The sequence below is a fragment of the Buteo buteo genome, unplaced genomic scaffold (assembly GCF_964188355.1).
Source record: "Buteo buteo unplaced genomic scaffold, bButBut1.hap1.1 HAP1_SCAFFOLD_55, whole genome shotgun sequence".
NCBI lineage: Eukaryota > Metazoa > Chordata > Aves > Accipitriformes > Accipitridae > Buteo > Buteo buteo.
Window position 1 is genome coordinate 81,757 of NW_027439221.1, and position 22,034 is coordinate 103,790.

Sequence of the window (22,034 nt, forward strand, 5' to 3'; positions counted from 1 at the left end):
CAGTGGTGGTGCTTTGTGCCCCATCAGACCTCAGGAACGTAGCTGGGGTGGGCTTTGAAGGGGTCACACTGCTTGTAATATCAGCCACGTCCCCAAAGCAGCTCTATAATTCTTGCCCGCAAACCTGAGATTGAGCATACGTGCATCTGAGCTAAGCCGTCCCGTGGGGTTAGTTTGACTGAAGCCATTCAAAGGGGTTTTCCCCTTTGAAAAGTGGTAATTTTATTACGGGTAAAATGAATGAGGTCTCTGGAGATGCCTAATTTATAACTTCCGCAGGGAAAGCTTCCCGCCGGCCGCGAGGCACGCTCCGGCATTCCCCCGCCGAGCAGCCCCTGGAAGCCCAGACCTCCCCTCTTCGGGCTCTTTCCGAGGATGAGGGGTGCTTCCTACGAGCCTTCCTTGCTTCCCAGCCTCTGCCCCCTCATCGTCCTGCCCTGGGCAGCCCAGCAGGAGCTTCTCCCCGGGGCAAGCGGCACCTTCCTGGCAGACCCTCTCGAGCAGCGGGGCCAGTCCTTAGGCAAAGCCCGGAGATGATTTTCCTTCGGCACGTGGACTCAAAGGCTCCTTAGTGAGGGAGGAGGGGAGGAGCAAAGAGAGTGTTTTTGGAGCAGATGGAGAATAATGGTGCCCCTGTCCGATACTGGCACTTGGAGCACCGGCACGAGGAGCGGTTCGGCCCCTTCCCTCTCACGGCCACATATGCAGCCTGCTCGCCGCGCGGCAGGGAACCTGGCGCTGCAGTTCCATCGTGGAAACTTCATTGGCAGTGGGTTTTCCCGAAAAAAAACAAACAAAAAGAATCCAATGGAAACTTTATTTTTACTTCCCTTCTACTGTGTGACACAAATCTATCGGGTCCTGTCTCGGTGCTGTCCCTAGGAAGCCCGTGTGTCGGAGGCTGCTGAGCTAGAATTAAAGAACATGTGTCTTGCATTTAGTTTATTGCCTCGGGGCTGTGTTTTGGCTCCAGTCACCTCTGTTTCCTCTCCTCTTCCTTCCCTACCCCCTTCAAAAGAAAAACCAGCCACAATGCAAAGCAAGAGGAAAAAAATCCGGCTGCACTGGGCAACAGCGGGGATGATGGCAGCCGCGGTGAGTGTCAGGGCTTGGGCTTTTTGCCAGGGGAAACGTGAACGGTTCTTGTAGGACAGACGTGCTGGGGCTCTGCTATGTGAGACCGGTCACCGCAGCGATCAGACTGGAGGTCTGCCTGGCCCATACCCACTCTGGCAGTCCAGGTAATTTGGGCAAAAGGTACAAAAGAGGGATCTCCTACAGAGCGGTTTTGCCCCGACACGCTCCTGGTTTCCATCTGTGAGCAGTGCAGGGACTTCTGAGCCAAATGCTGCACGCAGTGTTGCGCTTAATAGACACATATAAACTACCTCTGGTGAATTTGTGTAATGGTGTTTTGAGTCCATTTGTCCTTCTGACCTTCACGACATCCTGTGGCAATATGTCCCACGACTTAATTACGTGTGGGCGAAAAACGTGCTTCCTGTTTGCTTTCTAAATTGCCTGAAAGCATCCCTGGCTAATCCATCGTCCTGATACCACGGAAAGGTGAGTAATTCAGAAAGAGATAGCCAGAATGATGGTTTTGGATGAATGAAGGGGACTGGAGGGGAACCCAGCTGAGCCTCTGGTTGTAATTAAGCTGGGAGAAAAAGAAGTTAAATTTCTAGTGGATACAGGAGCAACATTTTTGGTGTTAAATACTTGTAAAGGAGAAATTGGAACAAAACCAGCAAACATAGTAAGAGCCACAGGGAGGGAAGAAAACAGACCATTCCTGCAGCCCCTGGGTTTGAAATTTGGAAATAAAATAATTACACATGAATTCTTGTATGTACCAGAATGCCCGATACCCTTGTTAGGAAGGGATTTGTTATCCAAATTAAATGCACAAATTGTTTTTGAGGATGGAGAACTCTTTTTTAAAAAAATACCTGAGTCAAAACCGGGAGAAATCCTGATGATACAAGAAAAGGTGGAGGAGCAGGAAATTCCACCAGAGGTGGATGCTGCAGTGATCCCTACAGTATGGGAAACAAATATTCTTGGTAAATCAAAATTAGCAGCACCTGTGAAAATAGATTTAAAAGAAGGTGCAGGAACAGTAAAAATTAAACAATACCCAATCAAACCGGAAGTTAGGCAGGAATTGAAGAAATTGATTGATAAATTTTTAGAGTATAAAATTTTGGAAGAATGTGAATCTGAATATAATACTCCTATTTTATCAGTTAGAAAACCCTCGGGTGAGTATAAGTTAGTGCAAGATTTGAGAGCAGTAAATCAAATAACCAAGGACATATATCCTGTGGTTCCAAATCCTTACACATTGTTAACAGCATTAAAGGAGACTCATTAGTGGTTTACAGTGCTTGATTTGAAAGATGCTTTTTTGTATACCCTTGGAAAAGGAAAGCAGAAAGCTGTTTGCTTTTGAGTGGGAAAATCCACAAACTGGACGAAAAATGCAGCTGACATGGACAAGACTACCCCAAGGATTTAAAAACAGCCCGACGATCTTCGGAAACCAGCTGGCAAAGGAGCTTGAAATCTGGAAACAGGACAAACCGAGGCCTGAACATTTACTTCTACAATATGTGGATGATATACTGATTGCTACAGAAGAAAGAGTCACCTGCATACAGGTAACCATTGACCTTTTGAATTTTCCAGGACTAACTGGGTACAAGGTATTCAGGAAGAGAGCCCAAATAGCATGTCAGACTGTGATATACTTGGGCTTTGAGATTTCAAAAGGACAGCGACAACTGGGAAAGGATCGCAAAGAAATCATTTGCAGTATACCTGAACTGAACAATATCCATGAACTCAGAGCATTTTTGGGAATGGCAGGGTGGTGTCGCCTTTGGATTATGAACTACGGTCTAATAGCTAAACCGTTATAGGAGGCCCAAAAGAACTCTTCCTTTGTGTGGGGTCCAGAACAGCAAAGGGCCTTTACAGAGTTAAAACGCGCTTTAATGTCTGCACCCGCTTTAGGCCTCCCTGATTTAACTAAAGATTTCCAGTTGTTTGTTCATGAAAGACAACGCCTGGCACTTGGTGTGTTAACCCAGGAGATGGGAAGCTGGAAACGACCAGTCGGTTACTTCTCCAAACAACTGGACACAGTGAGTAAAGGGTGGCCAAATTGTCTTCGAGCAGTAGCTGCTACAGTAATGATCATACAAGAAGCTCGGAAATTGACTTTGGGAAAAACAATAACAGTCTATGTCCCACACATGGTGAAAACTGTTCTAGAACAAAAGGGGGGACACTGGCTATCTCCGAGCAGAATGATGAAGTACCAGGTAATATTAACTCAACAAGATGATGTAATTTTAAAAACAACTAACCTGGCAAATCCAGCTGTGTTTTTAAGTTCCATACAGGAAGAAGGACAATTGGAACATGATTGCCTGGCTGCTATTGAGTATGTTTATTCCAGTCGTGAAGATTTGAAGGATGTACCATTGGAGCGACCGGACTGGGAACTGTATGCGAATGGCAGCAGCTTTGTGGAGCAAGGAGTCCGATACGCTGGGTATGCGGTAACAACAGACACCACAGTTATAGAAGCAGAAGCATTGCCAAGTACCACCTCAGCTCAGAAAGCGGAACTTATTGCTTTGATTTGAGCTTTAGAACTAAGTGAGAAGAAGAAAGCAAATATCTGGACAGATTGAAAGTATGCTTTTGGAGTTGTACATGTCCATGCAGCATTGTGGAAAGAAAGAGGATTATTGTCCTCCCAGGGATCAAATATTAAACACCAAGATGAAATTTTACAATTATTACAAGCAGTTCAGAAACCAGATCAGGTAGCAATCATGCACTGTAAAGCACATCAAATTGGAAACATAAAGGAAATGGCTGGAAATAATTTAGCCGACCGAACGGCAAGAAAGGTAGCAAAGGGACGAGCATTGCAAATGGCATTAATTCCCTCCAAAACAGTAACTCTCCCTAAGGAAGAACCAAAATACTCAGAGGAGGATGATAGGCTAGGTCAAGTATTAAATGCTAAGAAAAACCTAGCCGGATGGTGGGTAACACCTAAAGGACAGGTAGTAGTTCCACCCTTTTTGATGAGAGAAATAATTCAGACAAAGCATCAGGAGTGTCACTGGGGAGCAGAGGCCTTAGTAACTTCCTTACAAAAACCAGTGGTATCCCTCAGAATGTTAGGAATAGCTAAAATAATAACTGCAAAATGTGAAGTATGTTTGAAAAACAATCCAGTGATCAGGAAAAAGGTTCAAATGAGTCGAATAAAATCTGGTACAGAGCCTGGAGATTATTGGCAAGTAGATTTTTCAGAACTACCTAGGCAAAATGGGTATCGGTACATCCTGGTGGGGGTTGATACTTTTTCAGGATGGCCAGAAGCTTTTCCCTGTCGTTCTACACAAGCAAAGGAAGTAGTAAAGTGGTTACTACGAGAAGTAATTCCAAGGTTTGGAGTTCCTATTGGAATTTCTTCTGACAGAGGTCCACACTTTGTTGCAGAAGTAGTCCAAAATGTTAGCAAAATTCTGGGTATCACATGGGATTTGCATACCCCATGGAAGCCACAATCCAGTGGAAAAGTAGAAAAAAAAGGAATTAAACCTTAAAAAGGCAGATAAGTAAAGTTTGTCAAGAGACTAATTTAAAATGGCCTCAAGCGCTTCCATTGGCATTATTGCGAATCAGAGTACAGCCAAAGAGTGGAACCTCAGTCAGTCCTTATGAATTATTGTATGGGAAACCTTATGAATCTCCAGAACCAAACCCGAACATGCATGTAAAAGGAAAACAGGATGTGTATAACTATTTGCTTTCCTTAGGAAAAACTTTGACTGCAGTTCAGAGAGCAGTGGTGTGAAACAGACCATTACCCCTGGAAGTTCCGGTGCATGACTTTCAACCAGGAGACTCTGTCTATGTGAAAACGTGGACTTCCGAACCCCTGCAGGAACGTTGGAAAGGACCCTTCCAGATACTGTTAACCACCTTTACGGCTATTAAAATTGCAGAATCGGATGCTTGGATACACTACACCCGAGTGAAGAAGGCACCTACTCCATGGAAGATTATTAGCCGTGATCCAAAGACTTTAAAACTGACTCTGAAACATGTCTAATTTTTTTATATCTGTTTGTGGTTGTTCTCTTTATATTAGCTCGGCAGATAATGATGGTGGAAACCCGGACTGATTTGATGATTAGGAACAAAAGACAAGTAGAAACAGAACAACTGATTGGCATTCCTGAAAAAAAAAACGTCTGAAGAAAATGTAATGTTAAGATTGATTAAGAGATTTGCCAGCTTGCAAAATGTTACCCAAATTACTGCTTGTTTGCCGATACCAAGAGCGGTGGGGGAATCTATTCCTTGGGGAATTTTAACTATGAATTTAACTACCCTGGAACATAGAAACAAAACCACCTATTGCAAACAAAGGCCAGGGACTAAATGGTCTGAACAGGTAAAGATCATCAGAAAACAATGGAAATAGATGGGCAGAGAAGAAGATTGCTTGAAATTATTAAATTATCATTTTATACCAGCCTCCTCTATAGGAGACATGTTTACGGTAGGTAGTCCTATGAGAGGAGACATGTTTACGGTAGGTAGTCCTATGGGTTGGTGTTCATATGATGTACGAGTCAAAAGCAATGAAAGCCGGAGCGTCATAGAATGAAAATGTGGTGAGACCAATCAAACCATAGCAGAAAAAACAGTTAGCTGGGGTTCAGTATGGTCTATGACCATATTGTCTCAATTTCAATATATGGCCAAAACTTCTCGGTGCTTTACTTGGGATGGATCAGTTAATACAGCCTGGCCATCAGTAGATGACAGGGGGAGTTCATTATGGGAAAAAGAAAATTTAGTATCTCGGTAAAGATGTGGAAAAAAATGTATTATTGTAGTAATAAAGACCCAGCAATCGAAAGAATTTTTCTTTTAGCTACGACCTTGAAATATGGCTATTTGTGTAGAGGACTCAAAAATGATTTCAAATTAACTAAAACTATTTGAGAAAATATGTCAGAAGATTGGCTAGGAAGAAATTTTTAGTGGATTGGGATAGAATCTGAGCTCTTGGTTATGGTCTATAATCAAAACTCTGTTTCTGTTACTAATTGTCTTTTTGATGATCATGCTACTATATACTTGTCTGAAGAGACAATTTACCAGTAGAATTGCAGTCAATCGCATGATCATGAGAGAGATTCCAATTGTTCCACCAGAATGTAGTCCACCACCAGAATATGCCGAAACAAATACTGACTCTCAAAATAGTAGCAGATAAATGACATGTAGATGATGTGAAAGTATTGAAATAATTTTCAACACTTTCAAAGGGGGGAAATGTTACTGATTTGCCATTGATTTGTTATTAGTTAGAATTAATCATATTCAATTTTAATATTTTAGCAAAATTATATGTATGTTGCATTTTATATATTTAACCAATAACCAGTATCTGCTGTGAAATCCCCTGTATAGCCCTGTATCAAGGCCGGAGAAATTGGCTAAAATCATCTAGTAGGAACATTTAGAACTTAGATAACGAGATAAAAGAAGTTAAAATCTGATCATGAAAGAGTTTGGTTTGACTAAAAAGTAGAAAATTGTGAAGCGTAAGTATGGGAGTGTTAAGTTTGAAATGTAGCCTTAGGAACTTAGGAGCTTAGAAAACGTATAATGTGTAACCATAAGAATTTAAGTATTGTTCAAAATCACTTAACCACAGAAGTTTTGACAAAGATTGGTAGTCTTGTAGTGTTTGTTTTAAAGGCTAAGGAAACCGTTAGGGACACCAGCTTGCTGCTTGGAAACACCTGAGAGGTCAAGAAGCGGACGAGTGAGGAAGACTACGAAAGACCACCAGAGGACTCTAGAAGACCACCAGAGACCTTTAGTGCGCCTGCGTGATGGACATTAACATATGCAAATGATTTCCTGGAAATCTGATGAATATGTAAATGACGTCTTTGTAATCTTATGAATATGCATGAGTAAGTTCAATATAAGGTGTGTTGTTTTGGTGACAGGTGTGCGTGGTTCGTGAGAGGACTCGCCCGCGCACCCAGCCGTCAATAAAGAAGGGTCTGCTTATCTACACTAAATTGGTGTTGATAAGTTTTTATTCCGAGATTTCGGTAACATTCTCAAACCCCGTCTCTGCTCCAGGCACACCTCTAGCAGAGCCTCAGTGCTTGCTGTCTTACAAGAAAACCAAAGCTGAAAGCAGTGAGGCTGCCGACAGCAGAATGTGAGAATGAGAATTTCCTCCTTTGGTTGTACGGTGTCATGCATTATAACACAGCTAGCAATGCAAATAGTGACCAGTTTAATCTTTGAAAATGTAACCTTTTGTAATCGAGTCCCTCTGCTTTCTCTGTGCAAGGGTGCAGGGAGGTGGGAGAGGGAAGGAGGTGTGATCCATACCGAGGACTTCAGCCTAATGGCGTGGTTTACATAACTTGCTTCCTACATGCTTTCCTCTCTGACAGCTGTGAAAATATAAATCAAGAAAATGTGAGAGAAAACTCCTCCTTGTTTGGCAAGGTTGTCTGGGTGTGAACGAGTTAATGCGCTGTTGTGGTATTAAGCGCTGCAGTGGTTTACTTTTCCCTGAGACCTGGAGTATGGCCTCTGAAGATGTTATTACAATAGAGTTGTTAGCATGAGAAAAGGTGGTTTTCTCGCCATGGGTTCATTTTGGGCGGATTTGGAAGTCTGTGTGGAGCTGGGGCTAAGGCCAGAGTCAGGGGATGCAAGGAATTTTGCTTGTATGAAAGCGAAAGCTTAGTTAATTTAGACTTGGCATACAGTTTGAATTGTATTGTTACATCTGTTGGACATTGATATGTAGATTTAATGGTCAATAGGATACATGGATGGTCTATTCTTAAAGTATTTGCTTTGCAGAAAAGTCATTTTTTGGTTTGACAAGTTGTTAGCCTTTCACATTTTTTAGCACTGTATTTCCAGATTCAATATTTGTGAATTGGTTACGTTTTATGAAATGAAGGGACAGATTTGGACTCCTATTTACATTCTAGTCTGTAATAGCTGGAGTTCCCGAAGCATTGTAAGATGCAGTAAAATAGAGAACGTGTTGGCATTTTTTTGACGGTTGCTAACCTCACTGTTCCCTTTCAAAGCGATTCTGAGCTCTAGACCTGGTGTGAAAGAGCTTGTAGCTCATTATAGTCTTCTTCCTATCTAAGTTACCTGGATGTACCTTGGAAGAAGTTCTTAACTTGAATCTACTGAGTTACAGCCCTGCGTGTGTGCACAGTATAGCCGAGGAAGAGCGCATGACGTGCTGGAGAGCAGCACGACTCCTGAGGGAGGTACGGCTTTTTCTCGGTAGCACGTGGACCAGAGCTGTCAGAGCAACTGAGCTGAGCTTGCTCCTCTGCTGGGGGGTCACTGTGTGACCCAGTTCAAGTCACTTAACCTCCTCATTCTTTAATGAGCGTCCTGTGTAAAGGGTGAAATACTGTGCAGGCATCTGCCAGAGCTACAGTACCTGTCATCTAGTAATGACAGGGTGTCTACATGAGAGACATCCACGTTGAGTCAGATGAATCACACCCCAGTCTCCTGTGTTCCTCATCAGGTCTCTGACAACTCTGCTGTTAGCCCTTACTGAAGCCAAGTACAGTCTCTGTCTCTTTTCTTTCTTTCTTTCTTTAACACAACGCAAATTCAGTCTTAGACATTCAGTTGCAGAAGAAAGTTTGTGTTTGAAGATCACGCTTGGATCTTCGAGTGGATCTAATTAGATGCCTTTTCCTCCTCGCTTCATCCCTGATAAGCTTAGGCACTCTCTGTTTGTCCTGTTTCTGAGGACCACTGCCCAAGGCGCCTAGCATTGCACAGGGAGATGCTGTATCTCATTTTGCACTGTGAATTTTGTAAGTCATCAGGAATGAAGTATTTTGGGGACATAAGCTAATTACATTGCACTTAAGTGAAAAAAGTGCTCTATAACTTCCGAGAGATAATATTGGAATATAATCAGAATATAAATATTTGGGGCAAAAGATGCTTAAAAAGTTAGGTAAAAATTGTGAGCATAGTGCTGTTTTTTTAGTTTGGATTTGTATATGTTTTAAAGTTTGAATGTAAACAAGTCTGGTTGAATTGATGTGGAAAATATGTTCAAATTGCCAAGTACTTCTTTCAAACAAGAATAAGCAAAGTAGCAGCTACAGAGAGTGTTTCAGCTTTAAAGTGTTTTGTATTTTTCAACCCAAATCTCCAATTTTCTGTTAAAATTAAAGTGGCCTAGAAAACCAATCTTTTAATTCTGTGTCACCAATTTGATGATCCACCCCTTCTAAGAAAATTATTGTCAATATTGCTTAGTAGAGACGTAGGCAATTAGTGGTTGGACTGTGGCCTCTCAAGACACGCGTCTCATTTTGTCCAGAAGACTCTCAGGCTGCAGCAAGTGCCCAGACATCACAGCAAAAGTTGAGGATCTAAAAAAGAAGCCTGCAAGTTACAAAGGAGGGATGGGCAAGTAAAAGGCAAAAGCCTGAATCCCATCTGTCCTAAATAATGCACTGCTCAGCTCTGGGCTGGCAGCACAGGCCCCCTGCAGTTCGGGGTCTTGGGCACAAATCTTCTGCAGTTAGGTGCTTACCTCCTTCCTCAGACAGGAAGAAAGAATAAAAGGAGATCCCCGTTACTTAGTTCAGCGAAGGGAAAAGAAAGTTCTATTTAGATCTGATTGCCTGTTTTGAAGGGTGGACTTTAGCACAAAGGCGAATAGTGCCCCAGTAGCAGGTGGCTGGGCAGGCAGAGGGGCTGCAGGGAGTCTGCTCCCAGGGAAGCTGTTCCCCTTTGTATAATTTAGGAACTGTTGTATTGGGGGTTTGAAGCCGAGTTCCCAGCAGGGACATCCTAGCTCCTCTCTCTCTCTGGCCATTAACTGTCCCGAATCCACTGTGGGTTTACAGAAAGTGGGTCAGGCACCGTTAAAGGGGGCTTCTGTCCTCAGGATGCCTGCAACCTCAAGCTCAGCCTTGCGCTTGGTTGGTGAGAGAGCCATGGCTCTAACTGCAAATCTGAGTGAGGAGGGGGTGTGGATATAGGAGTTTTGCAGGGAGCGCCTGAGCCACTGGGCTGCTGGACAGGGCGAGACCCATGCCAGCCAATTCATCTTTTAGCTCTAAATGCCTTTTGACAGAGATGCAGTTCTCCTGGGGATTGTGGGGATGTGCTCCTGCGTCTGGAAAAGATGGCTGAGTTCCTGGCGTAAGAAGGGCACTGAGGTTTAGAGGTCGGATTTGAGGCAGGTATGTGATCTTTAGTCAAAAAAATGTATTTTTGTATAATCAAGCAGTTTTTTACCTCTCCTCTGCTAATCCAGTGTGGAATATGAGCCAACAAAGGGGAAGGGTGAGAGGAGAAAGGCAGGGAAGAGAGAAAGAAAGGACACTTCCATGCTCCATTCTTGGAAGTGTTCAAGGTCAGGTTGGATGTGGCTTTGAGCAACCTGATCTAGTGAGAGATGTCCCTGGCCATGGCAGAGGGGTTGCTCTACATGAACTTTAAAGGTCCCTTCCAACCCAAACCATTCCACAACTCTATGATTCTGATTCTATGAAATGCTAACAGAGTGCTGCTACCCTCGGTGAACTGCACTCCAGGATGCTGCCACTGGGAATGCTTTGCTGCGCAAGAATGCTGGGAAGACCAACTCACTGTTTCCTATTCTTCAGCAGCGATTTAACCAGGTGACCCAAAGCTCCCAGAAGGACTATGGACGCCAGGATGGCCAGCACCACAGCTGCACTGTACATTAGCGCCGTTTGCATTCTGCAGCCTGTGGACTTTTCTCACCAGCACCTGTAGGAGATGAGACAGTCCCACATATTCATGTGTTCTGCACTGCTGACAGTCGCACAGTGTGTTTGAGAGGCTGAACGGTTGCTAGATGCAGCTGTGCCCGTGGGCTTGGGGCAAGGACTGCTTGCTGGGGACCCTGGATTCCTGAGGAGTGCAATACAGTATTATGAAGGCATAAAAAATAGACAACCAAAGCTGAATGCCTCAGCCCTGCATTCCCCCTATGGCTCTGGAATGGCAGCCAGCTCACAAGCTGAAGTCACACAGCCTACAGCCACTGCTGTAATCCCATCTGGAGGAGAAACATTCCCCTGGTACGTTGCAATCAACTGCTTCATAAGTGAATGGCAGTGCATGGAAGATGAGCAGCAGACACAGGTGTAAGCCGAGACACCCAAAGCTGCAAAGGCACACGGGTGATGTTCTGGGTAGAAAGTTTTCATGCGAAGAATGCGTTAAGCTCACTGCAATACCAGTAATCGTTAAATGTTGGTCTGCAGAGCAGCAGCTGCAGAGGGGATAGAGTGAGCTTTTGCCTGTGACCCAGCAAAGGAAGTGAAGACTCACGACCTACTCATCCGTTCCTTCCAAGGCTCTACGTCAGAATCCCACTGAGATGCAGAGCCTCTTTCTAAGTCATTTAGAAAGACTACAACAGCCTCCATAAACAATGTCCTCTCTCTCCCGGACTGAGTTGTTAGTCTAATAGACTGATACTGTTTTTCTGAAGTGAGTGCTTGCAGCTCACAAACAAAACAAAGAAAAGATGAGTAATGTAGCAGTCGTTTCATCAATTTAAACAAATTAAGACCTACTATCAGTCTTCCCTGCAGCAGGCCCACATAAATTAACACAATCTAAGAGCCACACCAAAGGCAAGTCTAGTGAAACAATGTCAAACTAGATTGAGTGCCGCAGGCTGTTTGGGGCAAGATTACTGCTCATTTACCATCTCTCTCGCCCCACAATATGTTGGTTTCAGCTTTGTTAGCTGCTACAAGTCAACTGATGGAGCCACCTCACAAATTTATTCCGTGCCCCAAGGACTTGAAGAGCTTGATCTGAAGTATCTTTTATACATTATTTCAATGGCAGTTACTACAGCTCTGCGTGATACTTCAGAAGAAAGTTAAAAGTTGAACTTTAGCATAAATCCTAGTAGTATCACCTTTAAAAGAAGCAAAAAGGCTTCAGCTGTTTTGATAAGAACATATCAAAAATCCTTACCTTGCTCTCACCAAGTTCTGAAATCCATTCTTTGGCCAAGTTATTCAGTTTACCAAGAACAACCAGCCTGTAAAGAAAACTTGTGTATAAGTTTGCCCTAAAAAACCCCAGGAGATTAACAAATTTTACAGCCTTGTTATACCTGTGATTCAGTTCTTCCTCATCTTCAAATACCCCACATGCTTTCATTGCTTCAACCAGCTTCTGAGTATGAATGCAGTCTATATCCTTAGGAGGAGCCAAGCTAATGGGAGAAGTCATTCCATAGTGCCTTTGAGGCTGGTTCTGCAGCCTAGGAGTACTGTGGGAGACAATAAAATACTGAAGACCCCACAACAGAAAAAAAAAAAAAACAACAAACCAACCACCTTACTGGAAAATACCCATCCACTTACAGGTTTCCAAATCAGCTTCTGCTCTTTTGCCCATCATTAACATGAATGAGGGGAAAAAGATCCTGCTTATGGTTTTTAGATAACTTGACCTCCTTGCAATCAGAAGCAGCACAGGACAAACATGGCAGCACAACATTAAATTAAAAGCAGCATGAATTTTTTTTTTTTTAAACACCACAGAACCCTTGCTTTAGAAAGGGAAAAAGGGAGAAAGAAACCCCTACTTTGCATTACCAGCTGAAACCAGGGGAGAGAAAGGAGTGGGACAGGAGGTGAGGACTGTACTTAATGGATCAAGGGTCTCTACAGAAACACTAGTAGCAAAAGGGGGAGACACATGAAAAAGGTCTCTACAACTCATCATGCTTGTCAAAAAGCCCATATCCAGACCCAAAGGCTAAAGGGATTAATGATGCCATTATTCAAACCGGACATTTTCCTACTTCATATACGGACAACTTCAAATATTAGCTGGGTTAGTCGAGAGATGCTTAGAACTATTTAAGGCATCTGACCCACTTCAGCTGGAATGGGATGAGGAAATGCTCAAAGGACAGCTTCAACACTTGATTTTAAAAAGGTAGCTTATTGCAGCTCCTTAATTCTAATTGTTGCCTTTATCTTCCACTGAGGGAAGATGGATTTCTCTCTCTCAGAGTAGCTTTATCCAACTACAGACATGGCTTTTAGTCATCTGGTGGGTTCCCCCCGCCTCCCTTCTCTATGAGCTCATTTTTCAACCTTTTTTCTACATGTTTTCCAAAAAGCTGGAGCGGGGGGGTATTAGGACTGTAGTCCTATCAACTAGTCTCTCCAGTCAGAACAGCTCTTTACTTACAAGGGTAACTAGGCCTTGACCTGATTTGCCTTGCCTTGTTTATAGGCATTGTCAACTTCCACTTCCTAAGTAAAAATAGTCTTAATGAATATTTTCCTTCTTATGATATTATTTCCATAACAAATACAGAAGGAAAGCTTATGTTTAATTGATATGAACTACATCTAAATTAGAACACCTACAGCAGCAACTTCCTACATGCTTTACGTATTACTTGCAACGTACAACTTGCACTTCAGAGAGTTTGCACAACACAAGAACGCGTTTTGGACTTTGCTAGCATCCAAGATCTTTCCAGTGTACAGAAGGCCACCATCTGCCTTTCATTGCCCCGTTCTTCCTACAGAGGCTATAATTAGAGATTGACATAAAGGACAATATCAATTAGATGTAGCAGATATTATTAAGAGCAAAGTCTTCTAGGCAAGAATCGATATTTTTCAGTTGCCTGCATGTATTACTCAAAAATTGATCTCATAACTTAAAAGTTGAGGAAAATCGCACTTGGAAAGCCTTACTGAGAGTGACTTATGCCCAACAGAATGTGTTCCCCTTTTGGTATTAAAAAAAAATAAAAAAAAAATCTTACTTCTCTCTCTCAACTGTACCAGACTGCCAGGCATATACAAAGAAGAGAACTTAAGAGAGAAAGTAGCACACATGGCATACTACCTATTCATCCATCAGCCTTCTGTTCAAATGAGAAGTCTCTGGCAGTTTAATATTTTGCCAGCTCTTGCTATGATTTGTCCACCACAGTGAACAGCTCCAACCTACTTCTGTTCCAAGAGATCCTAATTTTATACAAGAAGTTAAACTGATTTGTTCCCAGTTTTGACACTTGTTTATAGCTTCACAAAGCTGCAAGCCATTTCTCCTGCATACTCCAAGAGACAACAGATAAGTTCACACTATTACAGTTCAGGGAGTTGCCTTCAGCCATCAGGGTGGTGTATGAGCCTCCACTGTGAATGCGTCTCTCCAACTCATGCGGTCAGCTTGCCTCCAGCCGGGTAGAAATTTATCACTCCAGCCTTTTCCACCCACACCACTTGGGAGGAGGAATGAATGGAAATCAGCTCCTGAACCCCCGAAATTGATAGCACAACCCAAACCAAACCAAACAAACCAACCAATCAAATCCAACCAACCAAGAAAACCCCCAAGCCCCATGACCTTCACTGAAGTAACACCAGCTACACCTTCCATTCCTACCACACAAACTCATGCCAATAAAAGCCTGCAGGCACCTGCTGGCAAGTTAAAGCACCTTGTTCCTGACGCCAGCATTCAAAGAAAGCTGCTTTTTTTCCACCTTGAAGCTGGGTCGGTAGCCCGAGAGCAGTGACAAGCCGCAGGCGCTGGCAGCCCGTACGGCACAGATATTAACTCATTTTCCCTCAAACTTCTTTTATCTTCTTCCACGTACGCTTCCTATGCTGTTGCCTCACAATGATGTATTTGGCCTGCTCTTGTCCCTGAACTGTTATTTTCTTGCTTCCTGGAGATTTTAGACAATCTGTGGGATGGATCCGGGGTTTTGTTCTGATTCATCTTTAAGATTTTATAAACACAGTGCACCCTTACAATCTATCTCTAACACATACATACCAAAAGGAAGGACTGACATGACACTGCAGTAATAGATAAAACAGACTCCTCTCTCTCCAACTGAGAGAAAGCAGCTTGGCTATTTGGCCTGACTAAACTGAAGAAACTCAAAATTGTCAAAAAATAACAGGGTTGACTTTTCCAAGAATTGCTCAATCAGTGTCAACGAAGTTGTTAGAAAAAGAATGTTGGAGGCTGACTTCTATTGGGAAATCAATTTCTACAGCCCTGTTCAGCCAGAAATCAAAAGGCTGTCTGTCCACCTGAGCCTTTAATTGTTTTTAATTCTGATATGGAATTATGGTTTCCTGCAAAAAAGTTCCTTTTTCAGAGTCCTCTTTTCGATCAGGTACTGGAGTTTTATTTTAAATAATTTTACTGCAAGCACAGATCCCCTTCGTTAAAGCCAATTCAAATTAGGCCATTTAAAAATTAAGGACTGCTTGTATTCTCCACAACTCTCTGTCCATACTTACTTCTTTATAAATCGGCTGTTGCAGAAGTTAAAAGTGCTACGGCCTCGTTTAACAGCTTACAAGTAGTAATACATCGAATTTCTGTACAACACTTGCAGTTCCCAGCCTGGTCTGCCACCTGCTGAGCAAAGCGTACTGGCTCTCGCTGGATGACCTTTTGGAGTGGAGAGAGGAAACAGCAAAAAATCCCATTCAGTTTATCTGAAGAGAATTTTTTAAAAGACATTCTAAAGTTACAGTTCCTTACCAGTGGTGGGTATTGATTGTCCTTGGGGGCCCAGATGACTTGCTAATGCTGTTGCCTTCACACAGGAACCTCATAGCCCTTCTGAATAAACGCAGACAGTTGGAAAATAAGCTGTACTGAAATATAAGAATCGCTGCATATGTTGAAATAAAGCTTACCTTCTCTTCCAACGAACTGCTGGTGAACAGAACACTCATGAGTGGTGGTGGAGGCGGTGGCAGTAGCGGCTGCTGCTGCTGCCAAATCTGCTGACGCAGCCTTTTTGTGTAGCCAATTCCATTTCTTAAATTGTTCACAGCCTAGAGGCAGAAAAACATTTACAAAAAGGGTAAGATGAAACTTCAGCAGATCTACGAACAAAAGCCTTCACAGAGGAAAATTACTTGTGTATTCCTGTAAATGCTATCAGTCCTAAAAGAAACCAACAGACAGATATATGAAACCAACATGCACATCACATGAAACACTCATACTAATGACTGGTAACTCAGAGTAACTGTATGTAATGTACTTCAGTGTTAGCGCCGAATTTGAAAGCGAGGCAATCATGTCAAACAAAAGCGTGACCTGAATTTGCCAGGTTGTCTCTAAAGAGTTGTAAGCTTCTGTGACAGCAACAGATAACGTATTTGGAAAGTAAATTTAGCCTTATTCAATTACGCCTTGCTTAAGGAGATGTAAATTAGTATCTTCTTCCCTTTCAGCTTTCTACAAATAGCCTTTTCTTACAAGCACTTTATGTAAATGTCATCACATTACCTCGCGTAGGCACTTGTTGGCAATTAAAGCATCAGGCGAAACATCCATCTGATGCCACGCTGGGCATGTATGTTCCTCAGATTCCAGCAATGCTGTTCTAATACCTCTGTATAATTAGAATAATCAAAATAGTATTTAGCCAAACTAAGGAAGTTTTGGGGGTTCTCATCAATTATAAAAGCACACATATGATTAATGGGTGAATATGGTCTTGAATTGAGAGCATGAAGCTAGAAATGTTCAACAGTGTAAAAAATCTCTAGTATGCAGCAAATAACTATACAGTTTTGATATTTCACTATTGTAACATCTGAAGATGTAGCATAGGCTGTGTCTTGATGTTTCAACTAGTCTCTTTCCCACCATCTAGTACAGTGAGAAGTCCCCAACCTCAAGGTTAATGAATAAAACACGTCTCAAAAAAACATTAGTAGGTTCGAGTTCTGAAGGTTTTAACCAACTCTCCTGTGGAGAAGAATGTGGATTAAATGCCTAACTATCCCTTTGTTGCAGACCACCAAAAGTCCCCAGAGTTGGCTATATAATTTTGTATGAGAGAAAGGGCTGTGGACAAACTAAACGCATTCCATACCTAACACTGTAATCACCTGCACAGTTAGCCACTCTTCTCATACTCGTCCTTCTGCATGTAAAGAAGATTTAACTAGACACGTAAAAAAGGGGGAAAAGCTTCCTGGCTTTCTTTTGCCCTTTATACGAGAAGAGCGCTTTCGTATTCAATTCATATTAAATATTAAATAGAACTGCTAACAAAGTTATTTTGTTATCTCCTCCTTCTGCTTTCAGAAGATCAGATGTGATGTTTTGAATCAACAAATATGGGAGTAACACTTACATTCATCACAATAACTGTTTCCACAGCAGGGAATAACAGCTGCATCAGTCATTAGATCCTTACAAACAGAGACATCACAGCTCGTTTGGAACAGGATCATCATCATCTCAGGAGGAGGACGACTCCTCTGGTAAAAAGGGAGGCTTTTCCTTCTTTTCTCTAGCAGAAGCTTCCCTGGAGGAAGGGCGGGGAAGAAAAAAGAAACAAGTTAAAGATGGGCAAAGGAAAACTTTTCCAAGCTTTGGATTTTACCAAAGGAAGAGAAGAGATGGAATTCTTCTCACTCCACATTAGCCTTCTAAAACACAGGTGCTTAGTTTAAACTACTTTTCTACAGCCACAACACTAGAAAGGGAGGGGGGAACACTTTTCTTTCTGCAGAACTCTCCCATTCATTGGATCAACTAAGAAAGAAGCTCAGACTAGGAAAATTTTTTTTTGACAGCTAGAAATCAGGCAAAATGAATCCCACCTCTCCTTTGCCAGAGGATAAATGTAAATTGCAGGCACAGGATAAAGGTAGTCTCCGAGTAATTACATTTTCTAAAAGGAAGACGTCTATGTTACAGCTTCTACAAAAGGAGATCCATGACGGAAAACCAAAAGTGCTACCAAGTGCATTTTAAAACAGCCACTCTTGTCAGCTGTCCTGGTTTCAGCTGGGATAGAATTAACTGTCTTCCTAGTAGCTGGTACAGTGCTATGTTTTGAGTTCAGTATGTGAAGAATGCTGATAACACTGATGTTTTCAGTTGTTGCTCAGTAGTGTTTAGACTATAGTCAAGGATTTTTCAGCTTCTCATGCCCAGCCAGGGCACCTGACCCAAACTGGCCAACGGTGTATTCCATACCATGTGACGTCCCATCTAGTTTAGGAACTGGGAAGGGGGGGGGGACAGGGATTTTTGCCGCTCGGGGACTGGCTGGGTGTCGGTCGGCGGGTGGGGACCAATTGCCCTGCGCATCATTTGTACATTTCAATCCTTTTATTACTACTGCTGTCATTTTATTAGTGTTATCATTATCATTATTAGTTTCTTCTTTTCTGTTCTATTAAACCGTTCTTATCTCAACCCAGGAGTTTTACTTCTTTTCCCGATTTTCTCTCCCATCCCACTGGGTGGGGGGGGAGTGAGTGAGCGGCTGCGTGGTGCTTAGTTGCTGGCTGGGGTTAAACCACGACATCAGCACACGGTAGTATTTTCTCAGTTTATAGCAACAGGAAAACGTTAGCCTGTTTCACACATGGGATTTAATAAAAGTCAGAGGGGGAGGAAATCTCAGGCCAACAGCTACCTGCTGAATTTGGCAAGAAGCCTTTGAAACAGAAAACAGAAGCAAAATGAGCTTTCAAGGAGAACGACTCCCCTGTAAACACTACTGAAGTGTTTTGCAGAAACGCAGATTCTTAGCACACCGCAAGTTTAGCCAACTTCCAGGGGCATGAGCAGTAGGACCACCCTCTTTTAATATTAGAAATTACTACAGGTTTTCAGGTTAAGGTACAATGACAGTGCTTCCTCCCTTGGAATGACAGATGCTGGCCAACTGGGTTGCATTGCCACTCAGATTTATGCGTGCTTTCTCTCCTTCACTTTTTGGTCAGTCCACTTAGTTCCATACCTAGGCATTAAAAGGTGGTGTTGCATATTTTCCAGATCTTGTCAGCATAGCACCCTTCGTATTGGGATCCTTCACCTTTGTCATGAAACTCTGTGGAATTCCTGTGCTCTTTTTAACTCTGGGAACAGACTCAAATTTTTTGTCCTGTTCAAGAAAAGAGAGGCAGACGTACCTCAAGACCCACACTTAAAATGACATTTCCCTGATGATTTTAAGCAGCAAAAGCCTTTAATCCTCTCCTTTTACCTAGTGTAAGGGTTGCTCAACTGAAATACTTATTTTCCTACATGAATATAGCCAGGATGTTCCAAAGGCTTGAGCGGGGTTTTGAACTCCAGCAACATTCTTTGGCTTAACTTCAGGTTCCTTAAGGCTGACATATCCCTTAGCTCACCATCCACTCAGAGAAGAGACAAACCCGCTGCTCCTCCTCCAAAGCACAATTCAGAGCGAGAGCTTAATCTTGTGCTCTGAATCAGTCACTGGAGAAACCTACACTCGCCGTCTATAGGTGAAAGTTGAATTCATACCTCACGTGTATACCTTCAGTGACTAACGTGAAATGGTATCAATACTCAACCAGGGACTTAGTGTAATTACAACACGCAAATATGCAATAGATGGGGTCAAGAGAAATGTCTTGGTTTGATACAAAATAATAAAAACAGTGAACTGTCATTAAAAAGAGTGGAAAACAGAAAAAATTCCAGTAATACTGAAGTATATGAAAATACGCATGAAAGTTCATAGAGAAAGATCTATGGACATACTTAATGTCTAAGACCTAGAAAGAAAATTCCACCTTTATAATTCCAGCTTCCCCTTGAATTTGGAAGGGCTTTGCAACATTGCCATATAACCTCTGCCTTTCACCCCAAGAGAAACAATTCTTAATATGAGTGTTCATGTATTTGTTGCATAACTGCCCAGGTAAAATAATTAACACCTAGAGTAACACCAGAAGTCCCCCACAATCATACCCCATTTTTCGAGCAGTTCTTTATATAGTGGCTAGGTCTTCCGCAACAAAAGCAAGTATATGATGGTGGAGGTGGACCCAAGGGTTTCTTCATGTAACTAAAAGGTTTGAGGGGGAAAAAAGAAAAAGGTAGGCACGTGTCTCTCTTGTTAAAACACACATCTCTGCCATTTTCCCATAATCTTCAAAGAACAGATTGGACATGATCAACACTTACTTGACCGGATCGTATTCATGGCAGGACTGTACCATCAAAGCTTTTAGTTCATCTTCTCGGAAGCACTGGCTTCAGCCAGATTGGCAGTCTGTTTCACAGGTAATTATTTGACACGCACATTGGAAACACATTTAAGCCCACACAGCCAAAGACAACACCACTCACCCCATCCTGTAAAGAGCAGCACAGCGCTAGCTGAGGTTGCATGAAAACAGCAGCTTACATAAAATATAGCTGTACTGAAGATGTTCTGGGGAGTCCTTACGCCATTACAGGCTTTATACGTGCCTGTTAACCTACCTGAAAAGAGCATCCTAGGGCACTCAAAACCTTAGGCTCTCTTTGAGCCTTCCACGAAGACTTGTGTAACTAATCCAATTTTCTCCCAAGTGGACTGAGGCCATGTGCAGCAAAAATTACACTATCCAGTATTTTTAAGCTGATTTTTAAGCTCCAGCCTAGTTGAAGGAGGAGACATCCACTGTACGCTTAATCGAGAAAGATGTATGCAAGGTTCATTATTTAATTCAATTTTGCAGCATTCAAAGACACACAACTTAAGATTTGGGGAAGTTGCTTTTGCTTGCTGAAATTCAGCTTCCGATACAGAAGCACGGTTTAACCTTCAGGTGCACAACCTCTCTTAAATCCTCCACAGAGCTGACGGGGATAGGCACGTCTTGCGTCCCTGAATACCTGGGACTAGGAAAAGGCCTTCTCAGAACGTGTCTTCCCGGCCTTAAAAAGGATGAGACATCCAGCAACCACCCTTACCATGTGTATTCTAAGAGAAAAAGAAATACTGGCAACACTGTTTATCATGGGGAGGAGGAATACAGCTGGAAAACCGTGAAGAAAACCATGGAACAGCAACACAGGATTCTGGATGCAATGTGTGTTATTTCATGAAAAACAACTTGAAATAAAAAATGATGGTTGGTGGGAGTTGTGCATAGTAACATGTAGCTGGAGTAGGGTCAGAATACTTAAACCAGGGAATTAGAAAGATATTTTGAACATTGGCAGATATACTACAGATAGTAATTCAGGAGCAGAGCGCAAAAAAAAAACCTCCTAAGGGAAGATTCATAATGGCCTCTTTCATACACACAGCATTTCTTTCTGTGGAGGCGAGAGCAGGCTGAAAACCACAGAAGACAGCCAGGAAGAGCAGAAAATTCAGGGCAGTAAATACACAAACTGCAAAGCATGTTCTAGCTTGACCTCGCACAGGGTCACATGTACCCTCATTTCCCAAGAGCCGGTGTGACGGGTACACTCAACCCCATAACCAAACTAGCCGTAGTTTGGTACAGGCTCCAAAGGAGGTAAAGGAGCCATAGCCAGGCCAAGAACTCCTCTAGTTTCAATCTCTTCTCTGAAAAACCCACAAAGGAGCCGAGTGACCCAGTGAGCACCGCTGCCTATCACCTTGGAACACTCATCATGCGATTAACACAGGAATAGCGGGTGGTTTTTCCAAGACTCATTTATCAAGGAGCAAAAAAAGTTGTGGGCACAGGGAGTCTCATGCATACCCTTCCCATTGCATGTGATTTGACTAGGAGCCAGCCACTTTATCCCATAAATATGACAGCCTAAGGGAGCCTTCTTTCAGCTCTCCCTCCTAGGCAGCGTGGCTGCATGGCAGTGATCTCCCCTCGAGCTGGGACGCCTCTCAAGGTTGCTCCTCGAGGCATAGAGGCCTGTTCTCAATAGCAGATCTTTGCTAAGTGACTGACAGCATGCTGAATTCATACTAAGGAAACAGTACTAATCCACGTAGCTACTTAATATTAACTATTATAAACTTTGTACAGATAATTCCATTAGACAAACTGTTGTCCAAGTCTGAGACTGAGATTGGACCGAGCCGCACCTAGGCTCCATAAGGAGTTTAGAAAGCAAGGGGGTCCCCTCTGAAC

At 42.7% G+C, this 22,034-nt stretch overlaps 1 protein-coding gene across 1 annotated transcript; it reads left to right on the plus strand.

The window, feature by feature from the left end:
• The first annotated feature begins 614 nt into the window (after positions 1–614).
• On the plus strand, positions 615–10,838 carry LOC142027765 (uncharacterized). Its single transcript, XM_075021973.1, is given in 7 exon segments — positions 615–673; positions 1,150–1,241; positions 1,731–2,406; positions 2,408–2,817; positions 3,019–3,149; positions 3,411–3,569; positions 10,683–10,838. Coding segments are annotated over 7 exon segments (1,683 nt in total).
• Positions 10,839–22,034: the final 11,196 nt, after the last annotated feature.